Raw genomic sequence first — 16675 nt, 5'->3', positions numbered from 1 at the left:
CTCCCTTCTCCTGAATGTGCTACCTTTCTCATAAGTATCTTGCATAGATACTTAAGTATCTTTCAAGCTGACTTAGCACAGTAAGCACCTGATATTATTTCATTTTGTGCTATGAGAAAGGAACGATTAGGTGGTTTTTTTGTCTTTTTCCTAGCTCTTCCATAAAAATTAAAAAAACAAAAAAAAAACAAAAACCCTTTGCAATACCCTTCAAGTTGGGAAGCAAATAACCTCAAGTCTCAGGCTTTCTTTAAACATTTTTTTTTTTTAATTATGAACTTATCAACAAACATTTCCATATGTAAAGGACAGGAGAAAAGGATTACATAAGAAATCATGACTCTCTTGGATAGTTTGTTTTGAAAATAAACACAAACTTTATCATGTTAAGAATAAAATCCACGTGTGTCTTCTGAATTTCCCCCTATTCTCACTTATTTTTTAAATGTTTCACTTTTTTTCCCATTACTTTGGAACACATCTTTCACAACTAATTTTCTACAAGAAAAAAGTTCTACTGGCATTTACAGAAATTAGTCAAGAAACTTACATGGTTCTTACAGGACAGACCAAGGCCAGTTCAATTCTTTTGTCAGAACAACTGATCAACAGTTTCAATTGTGGCATCAGAAAGATTCTTGAGGAGACTATGATGGAATCACAAAAGCAGCTTGAAAAAAAAAATTAAAACTCAGAGAGTAGTATTTGTCCTCTAATTTATTCCTCTGAAAAAATTAAAATTATCCTCAAGGATCTGTAGTAGCACTGTTTAACTTCATGAAGGTGGATAAAATATTTTAATCTGCTATAGGAAGGCCAAGGTAAGTCATGCTAAGAAAAGCTTATGCTATTCCAAATTCACTCTTCTATTATTTATTCAGATGACAATGATTCTAGAGAAATGTAGCAAAACTGAAAATACTGAGAAAAGAAAATAGGTATGATTTGATCTTTGAGATCAAAAAACTTGACAAAACAGATTAGGTATGTCTTTATAATGCTAACTCATTGAGCAGGTTTTAGGAGCTTTTTAGTATCATCTTTCAGAAAAACATAAAGAACATCCGCACCCAGACCATAAGCACATGGCCTCTTGGTAGGTTTTTTTTAGCGGCAACTTCTGCCAGCTAAGACTTTTCTCTCTTTACATATTAGAAGTTTCATAGGTCTTCATTAGAAGGCTTTGGAATAATGGGTTTGTTTTTAAATAAGAGTTTGTAATGTCCTAGAAAATTTACAATACAGAAAAATGAAGCCACATCAAATCCTTTGAATGATGCTCTATGCTTTAAAAATAGGAATGGAAATATATTTTGTTTTCCCAAATTAACCCCCCCACCTTTATCTAACTTAAAAACTTTTTTGACTCACCTTCCTTGAAGAGCTATTTAAGCTCAGCTCAGCCTATGCCAGGTAAGAATAAATTTAAATGGTGGTTTTTCAGAAAGCATCTATTTAGTTCTTCCTGTGTCCAATGTTCTGATAAATGCTGGGAGAAACAAATAAGACACAATATCTTCCCTCAAACAGCTTTCAATCTAAACATCAAAAAATAATTCCACAGACTGGTTAAATTGAAAGCAAGACTTGCCGTAGAAAAAGTCTAAGTTGAAAATGTATCACACTTAGGGTTTTAAGTTCACCAATCTTTTTCTGTCTTAGGAGTTGGTATAACATATGAATTATAGCTCATTTTGTTTTTCTAATCTTATGCCTACCACAGTAATTATCCATTTTCAAATGTTAGTTGATGCTGCAGCTTTAAAGAGCGTGATCATGAATTTTACCCAAGTGCCATGAACTTTATGACCTTAGAAAAAACAGAGAGGGAGTACCAAAAAATATGACATAAGAAAAAATGTGTTCTAATCCAATTTTTTAGAAAATGCATGTGATGACACTCTAATAAATGAATACTGACCTTCTTAATTTTAAACATTACTGAAAAACGTAACAGAAAAAAATAGCATAAAGCAGCCTTAGATAAATTTCAAGTATTCAATACCACCCATTGCCACCCTATGAAAAATAATATGCATTTTGTGATTCTTCTATGGAGAAAAGAATTAGTGTGCCAGGACTCTGGAAAAAGTTTGCTTCAGGGAATTTGATTTTGTAGTCTGTGCAACTTTTCCATTATAATTAGCTTCTTTTAACAAATGAAGGCAAAGCAGAAGAGCAACTTTACTTTGCTCTGGAAACAGGTATCTCTTTTCGACACTTTTCATATCTCTTACAATGCTACAGCTATTTGAAAAAGACTCAAATACAAACACCAACTAAGAGAATAAGTGCTGGGTTTTTAAAAAAAGCATTATTTCTCTATATTTGAGACTGTTGAATCATAAAATCTATTTATGAGTACTAATACAAAAAAATATTGTTACAAATAACCAGACTGCTGATTTTTAAAACATATAGCATCATTCAAAGATTTTGTTAAGTGATGTGATCTCATTTGAAGTATTCATACTTTGATAGGAAAAAACAAAGGCAACAGTAAGTACCTTCTAAAGGCCATTGTGCCTAATGAACCAATATTGAAATGGCTTTATGTACAATGTAAAAATGATACAATATAAATCCAAAGTATTATTATACAAAGTATAAAAATACTTAATCCTTAATTAACTACTAGCATATTTACCATGGGATTATAAATTCAACTATGTGCAGAACATTTTTACTCAAATCCCAGGATCCAAAGATAGAAAGCTAGATAACAAAGGCTAACTATAACAGTATTAGCTAAGAGAAAGTTTGTTAGGCATGAATAGCAAATATAAGAATGGATTCAGTACTTTAGTTCTTTCTACTTCTCACCCAGGTCTTCATCTAGCACCTAGCAAGGACAGGAGGCAGCAATATAAAAATACAAAAATGAAAAAATAGCTCAAAAAAGACAGAAGTCACCAGTGCTATAAATAACAGTTGGACAAAATGGAATCAAATTGCATCTGGCATCATCCACCAGCAAAAAATAGCTGATGAAATCTAACTTCAAATTCCCAAAGTTTTCTTCTGTTGGAAAGCATCATTGAGCAGTCCCACACTAATATTTGGAGAACATGTCTTAGAAATAATGATTAAGTTGTGGGATAAGGTATTAAGAAGAGGAGTCACTCCAATGCAGCCAGTTGCTCAATGTCATGTCGTACTTCTTTTGCACGCTCTTCAAATTCAATTCTTTTCCGGGAGGTTTCCTTTTCCTAGAAACAAAGTAACAAGATATTATAATGGTGCAAAAAGCTTTGGATTCATCTCAGAATTACTTTCTAGGGCTATAGAAAAGACAGTCAAATATAAAGACAGACAATGATTGATAAGAGATGTCTCTTTGTCCACCAATCAACTTGATCTTTATGAAGAAACCTCTAGAGCATCACTCATTGCAAGAATCATAAGCGCAGCCTACTAAGACAGAATTAGGTGGCAAGAAATACGTGCTAAACACAAAGCAAAAATTTCTTTAAAATACCTAAGTGCCTTTTTGGATTGGAGAATATACCATTTCCTTACCATGCATTCCATTCTGTTCTGAGGCTTCTATTCCTACCACTATGCACTCTCTTGAAATTCTGAAACTCAATGATCTTTGTCTGCCTACAGTCTTGACCTCTGAAATATCTGATACTGTGCCCACCATTAAACTTCTTATAATTCCTCCTCTTCTTTGCTCTCATAATTATTTCAATCTAGTTCTCTAAAACTTCTTCCTTTCTCTTCACTGACAACTCTTCTGTCCTTGTTTTGCAAAGGAGTAATTAGCCAAGGTGAAGAAAATGACAGATATATCCTCTAGCTGGTTCCCAAACCTATCCTCAATAATTAATCTTCTCTCACAAATACTAGCGTTACTCCCAATTTCCCATTTCTGTAAATGCTCTTCATTTGTTCTATTTTAGCCCTATATTTATCACCTTTCTTTTAATTCTTCATCAAAGTTATCACTACTCTTATTAGCCTTTATGACCTCCCTCTTCATTAAGGAATAAAAATATTTCCATGAACTTAACAGGGGTGAAGAGGGAGAGGAAGCAGGACCATTTTAGGGAAGAAAAATTGAAATATATATAGTACTTTAAAAAATGTTCATTACATATTCCCTTTATCTAAGGCAATAAAAAAAAATGTATCATGTATAACTTGGTCTGCTCAAGAAACTGAAAACTTTATTAAATTATTTATAAAATTTCCTTAAAAAAGGAAAATATTAAGATAAAACAGAATTTATTAATTTTTTAAAAACTCATTTTAAACTTAAAAACAAAACAAAAAGAAGAAAAAGGATATTTTCACCTTTCCATGTACATTACATAAAGGATTCAATATAAAACCATAAATTACCATTTCAGACTGTTTATTTTTTTAAACTGTGCAATAAATACATTATTTTCAAAATTACCCAGATTTTCTGTGCTTCCTTCTAAGTTTTTTATTGTTGTCTAAAGTGTGCCTTTTTTCCTATCTTCCCTTCTCGTCCCATCTCTAGAGAAGGCCACAATTAATAATTTGGAGCATTTTTAAATATAACTATTTATACTTTGGATTTTTACATCAAAAAGTTATCTTTTCTTATCTTTTGACCCTCTTATCAATTGGGGAACTAGTGTTCTTATAAATTTGACAAAGTTTTTTAATACTTTACTACTGTGTACTTTAGGTAATTTTTATTCCTTAATTTAAGACTTTTAACACCCTTTTAAGACTCCTTCCCTTATCCTTCCCCCCACCCTAATTCTTAATCTTTTAAAAGCTCCTTTCTTTCCCTAATGAGATGTTTTACATTCTCTTCTATTTTTTTCATTCTTTTGCTTTCTAAAACCCCTTGCCCAATTTTAGTTTTCAAGGAGTTATTTTCTTTCTTAAGTTGTTAGATCTCCCCTCCCCCCTCCCCCCCATTTCAATTACTCATTAGAAAAATATCTGATCTGGAAAATACAATATAAGAACTGATGGACTTTCAGGTATTTGTGATTAAAAAGCCTCTTAGAATTAAATGAAAAATTTGACATATAAGAATCAGGCAACACCAGCCCTGAATTCAGGAGGACCTGAGTTCAAATCTGTTCTCAGACACTTAACACTTCCTAACTGTGTGACCCTGGGCAAGTCACTTAACCCCAGTTGCCTCAACAAGAAAAAAGAAAAGAATCAGGAGAAAAATAAAAACATTAAAGACCAATTATAAGGACTCAATAAGTTAAAACTGTCTATTTTCTATATGTGAAAATATTATGAATACTCAACTGATACATATCCTTTGATCCAGCAGTATCTCTAATGGATCTGCATACTAAAGAGAGCATGACAAAGGAAAAGGACCCACATGAGCAAAAATGTTTGTAGCAGCCCTTTTTATAATGGCAAGGAATTGGAAACTGGGTGGATGCTCATCACTTGGAGAATGGCTGAATAAATTATGGTATATGAATGTTACGGATTATTGTTCTATAAGAAATGACCAACAGGATGATTTTTCAGAGAGGCCTGGAGAGACTTACAAGAACTGATGCTAAGTGAAGCGAGTAGAATCAGGAGAATATTGTACACAGCAGCAAGAAGATTATACTAGAATCAATTCTGATGGATTTGGCTCTTTTTAACAGCGAGATGATTCAGGCCAATTCCAATAGTCTTGTGATGGAGAAAACTATCTGCTCCCACAGAGGGGACTGTTGGGATTGAGTATGGAACACAACATAATATTTTCTTTTTTTAAAAATTGTTATTTGCTTACATTTTGCTTTCTTCCTCATTTTTTTTCTTTTAGATCTGATTTTTCTTGTGCAGTTTGATAAATTTTTTGCACATATTTTACATATATTGGATTATTTGCTGTCTAGAGGAGAGGAGGTAGAAGGGAGGGAAAAAGAAAAATTTGGAACATAAGTTTTGCAAGGGTAAATGTTGAAATCTATCTGCATCTATTTAGAAAATAAAAATTTATTATAAAATTTTTTTTTAAATCAATAGTACTTGCTTCCATGCACATATACTAAAAAAAGTCAATAGTAAAATTGGAGAAGAATTTATTATGCTTCAGCTGTTGTTAAAAAAAAAATGTGGATGGGAGCAGATCGTGATCTCAAAATTAAAGCTAAAATAAATTTAGTTAAAAGAGATAATAAACAGGGAGATTATACTAAGAGTCACCAATATTATTCCACATTGTTTTAGAAATGCTAGTAATAACAATATGAGAAGAAAAAGAAATTAAAGAAATCAGAATGGGAAATGAGGTAATAAATTATCTCCTGTTGTAGACGGATATGATATGTTTGGATAATTTTAAAGGTTCATCTAAAAAATTAGTTGAAGCAATAATTTTAGCAAAGTAGTAAGTAAAGGAAGTAAAATAAACCTACCCTCAGCATTTTTACAAATCACCAACAAAACCCGGCAAGAAGAGATAGCTATAAGATACCCCATATAAACAGTATAAAATACCAAAAAGTATACTTGCCAAAACAGATCCAGCAACTACATAAGCCTAATTATAAACACTCTTTTATACAAATAAAGTCATATTTAAATAACTGGAGAAATATTAATTGTTCATGAATAGGCAAACTCAATATTACAAAAAAAATGATTATTCTACTTAATTCATTTATTCAATGTCATCCCAATTAAATTACTAAAAGAATTATTTTGCTAAGTTAAAAAAAATTTTTGGAAGAACAAGGCGTAAAGAAGTTAAAAGAAACTAATGGAGGAAAAAACATAAAAAGGAGATTTAGTAATACCAGATCCTAACCTATGTTAGATGGCAGCAAATATCAAAACTATCTGGTACTGGAAAAGAAACAGAAAGGTGGATGAATAATACAGAGCAGATATGCAATACACAGTAGTAAATAGTAAGCTTAAGTTTGACAAATGTAAAAATATTAAGTTTTGGGGATAAGAATTCATTATTTGGTAAAAAGTTTGGGAAAACTGAATAAATTGGGAGAAATTGAGCATGGACTAATATCTTAAACCATGTCACAATAAGGCCAAAATGGATAGATAAAGAGAGATATCACAAGAAAATTAGAAGAACATGGAACATATTACCTATCAGATTCGTTTATGAATAAACAAGAAATAGAGTCATTGTGAGTTATAAAATGGATAATTTTGTCAATATTAAATTTAAAAGTTCTCATACAAATAAAACCAATGCAGGCAAGACTACAAAGAATGCAGAAAATTAGGGAATTTTTCAGTATTCTCTCAAATAAGATTTCATTTTTCAAATAAAAAAAAGGACTTTGCCAAATTTCTAAGAATACATCCCCAATTGATAAATGATTAAAGAACAGATAGTTTTTTGACACAGAAATCAAAAAATGCTCTAAATTACTACTGGTTAGAGAAATACAAATTAAAACAACTCAGAGTTGGGATTTTTTTATCTATCTACACATCATCAAGAAACAGAGTAGATGTTCAATAAATATTTATAAGTATGGATTTTTCAAAGTTTAAAAAAAAAACAATTGGATCTAGAGAAGCTAAATAGGATTCATGCTAAATTCTGATTTTAAGCTATACATACAATCTTGTTTTTGGCTCTTTCTTTGTCCAGTTTCAGAAACTCATTGAGGGTTAATTCTTCAATCTTCTTCTTAATGCTGATGAAAGCACAACTAGATGAATGCTTTTTATGTTCCAACCTAGCAAATGAATACAAAATAACATAAAAAGAAAGAAATCTAGATATAAAATTAAAATTATGTTTAGGATGTCAGAGTTCTGTACCTTATTCTATGTAATCAATTTCCCAAGTCACACCAAGTGTTTAGTGGCCAATACTCATTTATATTCAAATGTACAAAGGTGGAGATACAAAGAGGAAAAAAAATAAAAATCTTTGCCTTGGGGTATTTTCAATTTAATCAGGCTAGGAGATAAAACAAGCATTCAAATAAGTTAAGAGGGCAGAATGCAATAAAGACAAAGTAAACATTTAGGCAAAATGTCCTAAGAAATTTAAGGGAGAGATCACTTTTCTTTGAAGAAAGTGGAGGAGATCAGAGATTGATTCATATAAGTAGTACCAACCTTAAAAGGAGGTTTTAATAGGCAAAGATGTGAAAAGACTACATATTTCAGGTTCAGGGGACAGCCAGTACAAATAAACATAAAACAGAAGAAGTCCAGCTATAAGTGGAATATACAACAAAGTATATGAAAGGAACTAGAGCAAATTAAGTTGGAAACAGGTTGGAGTCAAATTGGTCCTTCTATGACATCTACTATGTGACAAGCACTGTGCCAAGTACTTTAAAAATATCATCTCATTTGATGCTTACAACAATCCTCAAAGGGAAGGGCTGTCATTATCTCTATTTTACAAGTGAGGCAGACAAAGTTACTTGCTTAAGGTGATATAGCTAATAAGTGTCTAAAGCCATATTTGAACTCAGGTCTCCCTGACTCTAGGTCCAGCTCTCTCTCCACAGCACCATATGGCTGCTATTTGATTAAGTGGTATTACTAAAACCTAATTCTGATCATATTGCTACCTTATTCAGTAAATCCCACAGAATTATTCTGTTTGGCATTTAAAGTGCTTTGCAACTTGACTATAAATTACCTTTTAAGCTTTACTTCTTCCCTGCTCACATTCTACAATCCAAACTAGCCTTGCTGTTCTTTAAACAAATGACGTCCCAACTCTTATTTCTGTGCTTTTGCACAAACTATCCTAAAATGTAGTCTATCCTCACTTTCACTTTTTATAATTCCAGGCTTCCTTCAAAGATCAACTTGAACACCATCTCCTATTTGAGGCCCTTCCTGATCCTCCAGTTTCCAAAGTATCTCCTGCAAACAACTACAAATTTTTTAAAAATATGCTTATATATAAACATGCTGTCTCTTCCTACAGAATATAAACTCTGTGAGGGCAGAGATTGCTTCATTTTTGTTTTTGTAACTATCTCCTATTATAATGTTTGGAACATAGTGGACATTTAAAAATGCATATTGATCAACAAGATTATGTGGCAATCAACTGTGATACACTTGGCTCTTTTCAACAATAAGATAATTCAGGTCAATTCCAATAGACTTGAGATGGAGATATATCCAGAGAAAGAGGGGACTATGGGGACTGAATGTGGATCAAAACATAGTATTTTCACCTTTTTTTGTTGTTTGCTTGGTTTTTTTTTCTCATTTCCCCCCCTTTTTGATCTGATTTTTCTTGTGCAGCATGATAAATGTGAAAATGTTTATGTTAAAATTAACTTATATTGGATTACTTGCTCTCTAGGGGAGAAGAGAACTTGGGAGGGAAGGAGAAAAATCTGTAACATAAGGTTTTGGAAGGGTGAATGTTGAAAACTATCTTTGTATTTTAAAAAATAAAACAAAATAAAATGCATGTGGATTTTCCATATGTCAATTTTTCAGATTCATTCTGCCCCCATAAATTTTCTCTAGGTTTAATGTTCCCGGATTCTTTAGTCATTTTTATACAATATAGCTATAACTGAACACGAACAGAATACGTGATTGAATATAAAATAAAACACAGACCATAATGCTTCTTTATATTTCACAAGACTGAAATATTTAATTGGCTAAGAAGAACTTAATGTGCAGGGAATCAGACTACTACTAAGATATGGCTTTCTCATTAATAAAATTTTAAATTTCACAAATAAAACCATATTAGTAGTTAAAGGAGTCTGAAAATGCATTTGTTGTCCTGCAAAATAAAAATAATTTTCCAAACAAGAGTTTCAATTTAGAGTAAGGAATATAATTCTGATGCAGATCAAGGCTAAATCAGACTGATAAGGACTTACATAGGATCATCCTCTGGTTCCCAGCCCTCTAGTTCCTTGAAACAGAAGAAGCACTGGGCTAAATCAGGCTCGTTTTCGCTTGGACAGTGGATGAACCCAGCTTCAGCCATCTGCAAAAGAAAATGGGTCTGGATGACTGGGAAACCAAAGAGAACGAGTATTTCTTTTCCTTAAACAACAGAGTTCCAGAAAGGCAAGAGCTCAAGTAGGACGAATACCAGTTTTTTTTTTCCTAGTTTGGGGCATAGTGGTAAACTGGATTCTAAAGGGTCTCTGTCTAAATGAGTGAAGGCCTATGCCATACCAACTCTAAAAACGGAAAGGAAAGGCAAGAACTCTGGATTCTTGGAACTGCTCCAAATTGATCAAGGATCTTTGTTGGGATTTGGAGGTATGAGGGCATTAACTGCAGAACATTACCCTTTTGGAGGTCACATGTAAAGTTGTCAGTTGAAGGATGGGAAGGCATCACCTGAGTATAAAGGGAAGAAGACTGAACTAAGAGTCAAAAGTCTCAAGATCTAAAGTCTTTTTATTCAGCCCTTTTTAGCTCTTTAACGTCAGGTAAAGCCCCATTCCATGTCTTGTATATTGTTCTTTAATAATAATGACAACAACAAAAATGAAGATGATGATAATTAGCATTTATAGACAGGCTAATATATGCCAGGAGCTTCACAAATATTCTCATAGATTTTTAAAAAATTCATCTTGAAGGACAAAAAGTCAAGAGTATCAAGAGAACTGATGAACAAAACTGAGAAGGAAGGGTAGGACCAAATTGCAAAGTATAATACAAAGATATAATCATGAAAACAATTTGATGAAACAGGTTGATCTGAGCAGATTAGCTACATAGTATACAGAAGCAAACAAACATATTAAAAAAGTTTGACAAATTCAAAGATAATGGAGCAAGAACTCATTATTTGACAAACATCTCAAACTGATTATCAAGATAAGTTCAAAAAAATTAGCAGAGCAGTGAAAGAATTACCTGTCAGATCTATAGATAAGGGAAAAGTTCATGACCAATCAAGAGACAGAGAGGTTCAAAGGGAAAATGGTTCATTTTGATTATATAAAATTAAAAAGTTTTTGCATAACATGTTAAGCCTAAGGACAATAAATATGTTTATTAGAATTGCACACATTTAACCTATATCAGATTGTTTGCTGTCTTGGGGAGGGGCAAAGGGAGAGGAGAGGGAGAAAAATTTGGAACACAACGTTTCTCAGGGATATTTGGAAAGAATAAAATACTATTACAATCAAAAAATTTTTTAAGGTTTTTCATAAACAAAAAAGGTAGGAACAGCTAGGTGGTATAATGAATAGAGCATCAGTCCTTAAGTCAGGAGGACCTGAGTTCAAATATGATCTCAGACACTTAACACTTCCTGGCTTTGTGACCCTGGGCAAGTCACTAAACCCCAATTGTCTCAGCAAAAAAAAAAAAAAAAAAAAAGTAGAATATACAAAACAGGAGGGGGAAGAGGGATTGCAAAGTTTCTTTAGTAAAGGATTCACTTTAAAAATATATAGGGAATTAAGTCAAATTTATAAGAATAAAAGTTATTCCCTAATTGATAAATGGGCAGTTTACAGAGAAAAAAATTAAAGTTAAAAATAATATGAAAAAATGCTTGAAATCACTAATTAATGAAATACAGATAAAATCAACTCAAGATAACACCTTACACACTCACATCAGCTAATTTAACAAAAAAGGAAAATGAATATACAGATAGTTATGTGAGGGGATTTTTAAAAATTTTTCCAACTCCGTCCAAAAATAGTTTTCAACATTCACCTTTGCAAAATCTTGTGTTTCAAAATTTTCTCTATTCCTCTCAGCCTTCCCTAAACAGCAAGCAATGCAATATAAGTTAAACATGTGCAATTCTCCTCAACATATTTCTATATTCATCACTATGCACAAGAAAAAAATCAGATCAAAAGGGAAAAAAATAAACAAACAATAATAAAAAGGAGAAAATATTATGCTTTAATTCACATTCAATCTCCATAATTCTCTCACTGGATGCGGATGGCTCCTTCCTTCACAAGTCTATTGGAATTGCCTTGTCATTCTCTTTTCTTCACAAAAAAGAATGGGCTGGATTTTTAAAACTTTTCCCACTCTCAATGCTCTTTTCACAGGAAAAACTTTTACTCCATTCCAGGTATACTAAGCAAACACTGATACTAAATCATAAAGAAACTTTAAAACAATTCTTTCGGTCATAAATAATTTACTGTTAAAGTCTAAAGAAAATTTGTATACCGAGATGATTTCTTTTTTTTTTTTATTTTAACATAAAAAATAAAATATCGTTAATACTTTTACTGCCACATTCATTTAAGGGACTCCATATGAGGTCACCATTCCACATAATTTAGGAAGCTTTGGACTAGATGACATCAGTCTCTTCCAATTATAAATCTCTGTAATCCCTAAAATAATCAAAAGTTCCCTAAATCCCTTAAAACAGAAGAGTTTCATGACAGAATTAAAGAAAGGCACCACCAAGATCTAGGTGCCTTCTTAGGGTAGGAGCCAGTGGCTCTCTTTGAGGAGATCCATGTTTTCGCAGGTGGGACTACGAACAGGAAATAAGGTCTTCCTCATCTGAGGGAAGCATGGTTCCGAATATTAGACTTGGATAGAAACCTTAATAACAACATGACCATGGATTCCTTAGGCAAATCACACGCAACCAGTTAAAAAAAAAAAAAAAAGTGTTGGACTAGAAAACAACTTGAGATCCCTCCAGCTCTCTCAGCCCGTTTTCTCACCAGAAACAATTCGCACACCTTTCCGCTTTCTCCTGAAACCGTCCCTTTTGTCCTATCTTACGGCACAAGAGAATTCCATCACATTTATACAGAGCAACTTGCTCAGCTACTCTCCAATCCCCCAGTTCCCAATTCTCTGCCACCACAAAAAGAGCTGCTATCGATATCTGGGCACACATGGCTCCTTTTTCCGGCCTCCATCACTAGGTAACAGCCCTAGTCGGGATGTGCTGGCAACAGATAAAGTCTCGGTAACCCTCAAGTGTGGGAGAAATGGTGTCAGAACTGCGGGAGTCCCGGGGGAGGAGCCAGGATGCGGAGGTGGGGCCTGGGGGGAACGTGAAGGGAGAGAGTCGGGATGCGAGCGTAGGTGCGGGAGGGTGTGGAGGGAAGAAGAGGCGGGGGAAGGAAGTCGGGGAGAGGTCAAGGGCCACAAAGAGATGCAGGGGTTGGAGGAGGGGAGAAGAGGGAGCGGGCTGGACTCAATTAAGCGGCAGGTGAGGGGCGGCATCCCGCACATCCGGCCCATCAGTCTCACCCGTTCCGGGGTGCAGGCGCAGTCCTCCGTGAAAGGCCAGTTCTGGAAAGTAGAGATGCGGCTATCGAGCAGGTAGAGCTGCCAAGTCTGAGGAAGCGGCGGGGCGCTCATTTTGCAGCCGGGAAAGCAGACCGTTTCAAACTCAGCCACCGCGCGGCATGCCGGGAGCACCTGGGCTTTCTTTGGTCCATGGCCTTCTGGGAACTAGAGGAGGGACGTCGCAGGGCATGCTGGGAATAGTAGTCCTACATGCTTTTCCAATACTCATCAGGCTCCCATTTTTCAAAATGGCCTACTCGGACTTAGTAATTATAAAGCACTTGGCACGTAGTAAGAGCTACATAAAGGTTAGATATATTTTTCCAACTACGTTTTTAAACGTTTTAATTCGTTTGAAATGTATTTTAATATCGTTAAATATTTCCCAATTACGTTTATTTTTTTAAGGAAGCAAGCAATAGGATATTGATTATACATGTGAAGTCATGCAAACATTTCCATATTAGCCATGTTTCAAAATAAAACATAAATATACAAGAAAATGAAAAAAAAATTGTGGGTTCACTTCTGGAGTGAGAAAATTTTTCATCGGGGTACTTGGGGATTGTACTTTGGGATCATTTTCTTTTAAAAAATATTAAAGCTTTTTATTTTCAAAACACATACATAGGTAATTTTCAACCTTTCCCCCTGCAAAACTCTGTGCTCCAAATTTCTTTCTCCCTCTTCCCCCTCCTCCCAGATAGCAAGCAATCCAACATGATAAACATGTGCAATTCTTTTACACATACCTCCACAATCATTATGGGCCACAAAAATCAGACCAAAAAAGGGGAAATAATGAGAATGAAAACAAAATGCAAGCAAACAACAATAAAAAGGTGAAAATACTACGTTGTGATCCACACCTAGTTTCCACAGTGCTTCCCCCTGCGTGCAAATGGCTCTCCCTATCAAAAGACCTTGCTGAGGAAGAGCCACATCAATCAGAACTGTCCTTCATTCATTGTCTTGATCAGAGTAGCTATTGGTGTTCAATGCTCTCCTGGGTCTGCTTGCTTCACTTTTCATTAGTTCACCTAAGTCTTCCCAAGTTTTTTTCTGGAAGCAACTTGCTCATCATTTTTCTTTTTTTCTTTCTTTTTGTTTGTTTGTTTGTTTTTTAATATTTAATAGCCTTTTATTTACAGGTTATATGTATGGGTAACTTTACAGCATTGACAATTGCCAAACCTCTTGTTCCAATTTTTCACCTTTTACCCCCCCCCACCCTCTCCCCTAGATGGCAGGATGACCAGTAGATGTTAAATATATTAAAATATAAATTAGATACACAATAAGTATACATGACCAAACTGTTATTTTGCTGTACAAAAAGAATCAGACTCTGAAATATTGTACAATTAGCTTGTGAAGGAAATCAAAAATGCAGGTGGGCAAAGATATAGGGATTGGGAGTTCAAGGTAATGGTTTTTAATCATCTCCCAGAGTTCTTTCTCTGGGCATAGCTGGTTCAGTTCGTTATTGCTCCATTGGAAATGATTTGGTTGATCTTGCTGAGGATGGCCAGGTCCATCAGAACTGGTCATCATATAGTATTGTTGTTGACGTATATAATGATCTCCTGGCCCTGCTCGTTTCACTCAGGATCAGTTCATGTAAGTCTCTCCAGGCCTTTCTGAAATCATCCTGTTGGTCATTTGTTACAGAACAATAATATTCCATAATATTCATATACCACAATTTATTCAGCCATTCTCCAACTGATGGGCATCCACTCAGTTTCCAGTTTCTAGCCACTACAAAGAAGGCTGCCACAAACATTTGTGCACATACAGGTCCCTTTCCCTTCTTCAGTATCTCTTTGGGATATAAGCCCAGTAGTAACACTATTGGATCAAAGGGTATGCACAGTTTGATAACTTTTTGTTGCTCATCATTTTTCATAGTACAATAGCATTTCATCACAATCATATACTGCAAATTCCTACTCGACAGGCATTCCCTTAGTTTCCAGTTCTTTGCTACCACAAAAGAACTACTATAAATACTTTTGTACGATAGGTCCTTTTTCTTTTTCTCTGAGCTCTTTGGGATACAGACCTAGTATTTATATATTGGTTAGCTACTATTTTGTGTAAGGGCTGTTTGTAAAGTCTATCATCTTTAAAAAAAATTTTTTTAAATTCTGAAATTAAATACCCCCTCACAAAAAAATGCCCATATCCCCATGTATGCAGAAAAAAAACAAAACAAAAAAAGAAATGTATATGAAACAAATGATTTCTAGTCTATATTGCTTGATTTTTTAAAGAGTATGAAATACTTTCAACAAATTACTTTCAGAACTATTCTTTTTATCTGCTCTTTCTTCTGTACTCCCTTTTATTCTCTGTAGTTTAAAAAAAATGTTTCATTGTCTCTTGGTTGGGTGTTATTATTGCCTCTCCATCTCCCAATCAAGAAGCAAGACAGTAAATAAGTAAATAAATAAACACTTCTTTGTAACAAATAAACATGGTCAAAGAAAATAAATCTTCAAGGTTTACATATCAAATAATACTTTTCTCTTTCTATCTCTCAGGAAGTGGAATAGCATGTTTCTGTCCCCTGCAGACATGGTTGTTTATTGCATTGACCAGACTTCTTAAGTCTTTCAAAGCTGTTTTTCTTTACAATATCATTGTCCTTGCAAAAATTCACCTGATTTTGTTCTTTTCATTCTGAAATAATTCAAACTACCCAGGATTCTCTGAAATTGAAATTTGTTTCATTTCTTAATTCACATATCTGTATAGCTGTTCACTAATTTATGGGCATCCCCTTAGATTTAGATTTTTTTTTTTTTAAATTTTCCTCGTTATTTTATTTTGTCTGTAATTGTTGCCTTCCTCTTAGCAGACTTCTTCCCAACAGGTCTTCTAATGAATTTGATATACTACAAATTCTTTTAATGTGAGTAAGTGGCTATATTATATATGTGTTCCATCTTCCTTTGTCCATTTTGGTTGAATGACAGTCATCAGGTTGCATTCTATATTGCTTCTTCTAAGTTTTTAATACTCTTCTCATGTGATCGAATTATGAGAAATATCAAGTTTCATTTTCTTCTTTCTTTTTTCACAGTCCCATGTTTTCTCTTCAGACAAAATTAAATCCCCCAGATTTTCTGTTTTTCTTATGGAACTCCCTGAATACCCTTTGAAGGTTCTGAAAAGATTCTTGTCTCTTCTCCTCCTTATTAGAACATCTCTGCATTATGAAATGTTATAGCCCCTTCTAATCACCAAGATTAATTTTTAAGTTTGCATTTCAAAGTACCTATGGTCTTTTCTTCAAAAATGCTTGAAAGTCCTCCATTAAAGTTACATACATATATTTTTACTGTAATTTATTCTTAGTTTTAAGGCTATCTCTTTTGCCTTTGGGAATGTTATATTCTAAGATCTCCCTTTGTTTCCTGATAGTGGTTCCCTGATACTTGAGCTGCTTCTTTCTGGATGTTTGCAATAATTTTTCATTGAAGTGAGA

At 33.8% G+C, this 16675-nt stretch overlaps 1 protein-coding gene across 1 annotated transcript; it reads right to left on the bottom strand.

The window, feature by feature from the left end:
• Positions 1-249: 249 nt before the first annotated feature.
• BIRC5 (baculoviral IAP repeat containing 5) lies at positions 250-13346 on the bottom strand. The gene is made up of 4 exons (XM_003768652.3): positions 13144-13346; positions 9807-9916; positions 7547-7664; positions 250-3209 (listed from the first exon to the last, which is right to left on the bottom strand). Exons 1-4 carry the CDS (start codon positions 13252-13254, stop codon positions 3120-3122), a joined length of 429 nt encoding a protein of 142 aa, XP_003768700.1. The 5' UTR covers positions 13255-13346; the 3' UTR covers positions 250-3119.
• Positions 13347-16675: the final 3329 nt, after the last annotated feature.

Source organism: Sarcophilus harrisii, chromosome 4 (assembly GCF_902635505.1).
Source record: "Sarcophilus harrisii chromosome 4, mSarHar1.11, whole genome shotgun sequence".
Taxonomy (NCBI): domain Eukaryota; kingdom Metazoa; phylum Chordata; class Mammalia; order Dasyuromorphia; family Dasyuridae; genus Sarcophilus; species Sarcophilus harrisii.
The sequence above is the reverse complement of the archived record's forward strand: the minus strand, read 5'-3'. Positions and strand labels throughout refer to the sequence as shown.

Bases quoted from the DNA above. Each gene is read 5' to 3' on its own strand.
- BIRC5 (XM_003768652.3), bottom strand. From the start codon at position 13,254: ATGAGCGCCCCGCCGCTTCCTCAGACTTGGCAGCTCTACCTGCTCGAT. The intron at 9,917-13,143 runs GTGAGACTGATG...TTTCTTTTGCAG, and splicing joins GCGCCTGCACCCCGGAACGG to ATGGCTGAAGCTGGGTTCAT. The intron at 3,210-7,546 runs GTATGTATAGCT...CTTTGTTTCTAG, and splicing joins AAAGAGCCAAAAACAAGATT to GAAAAGGAAACCTCCCGGAA.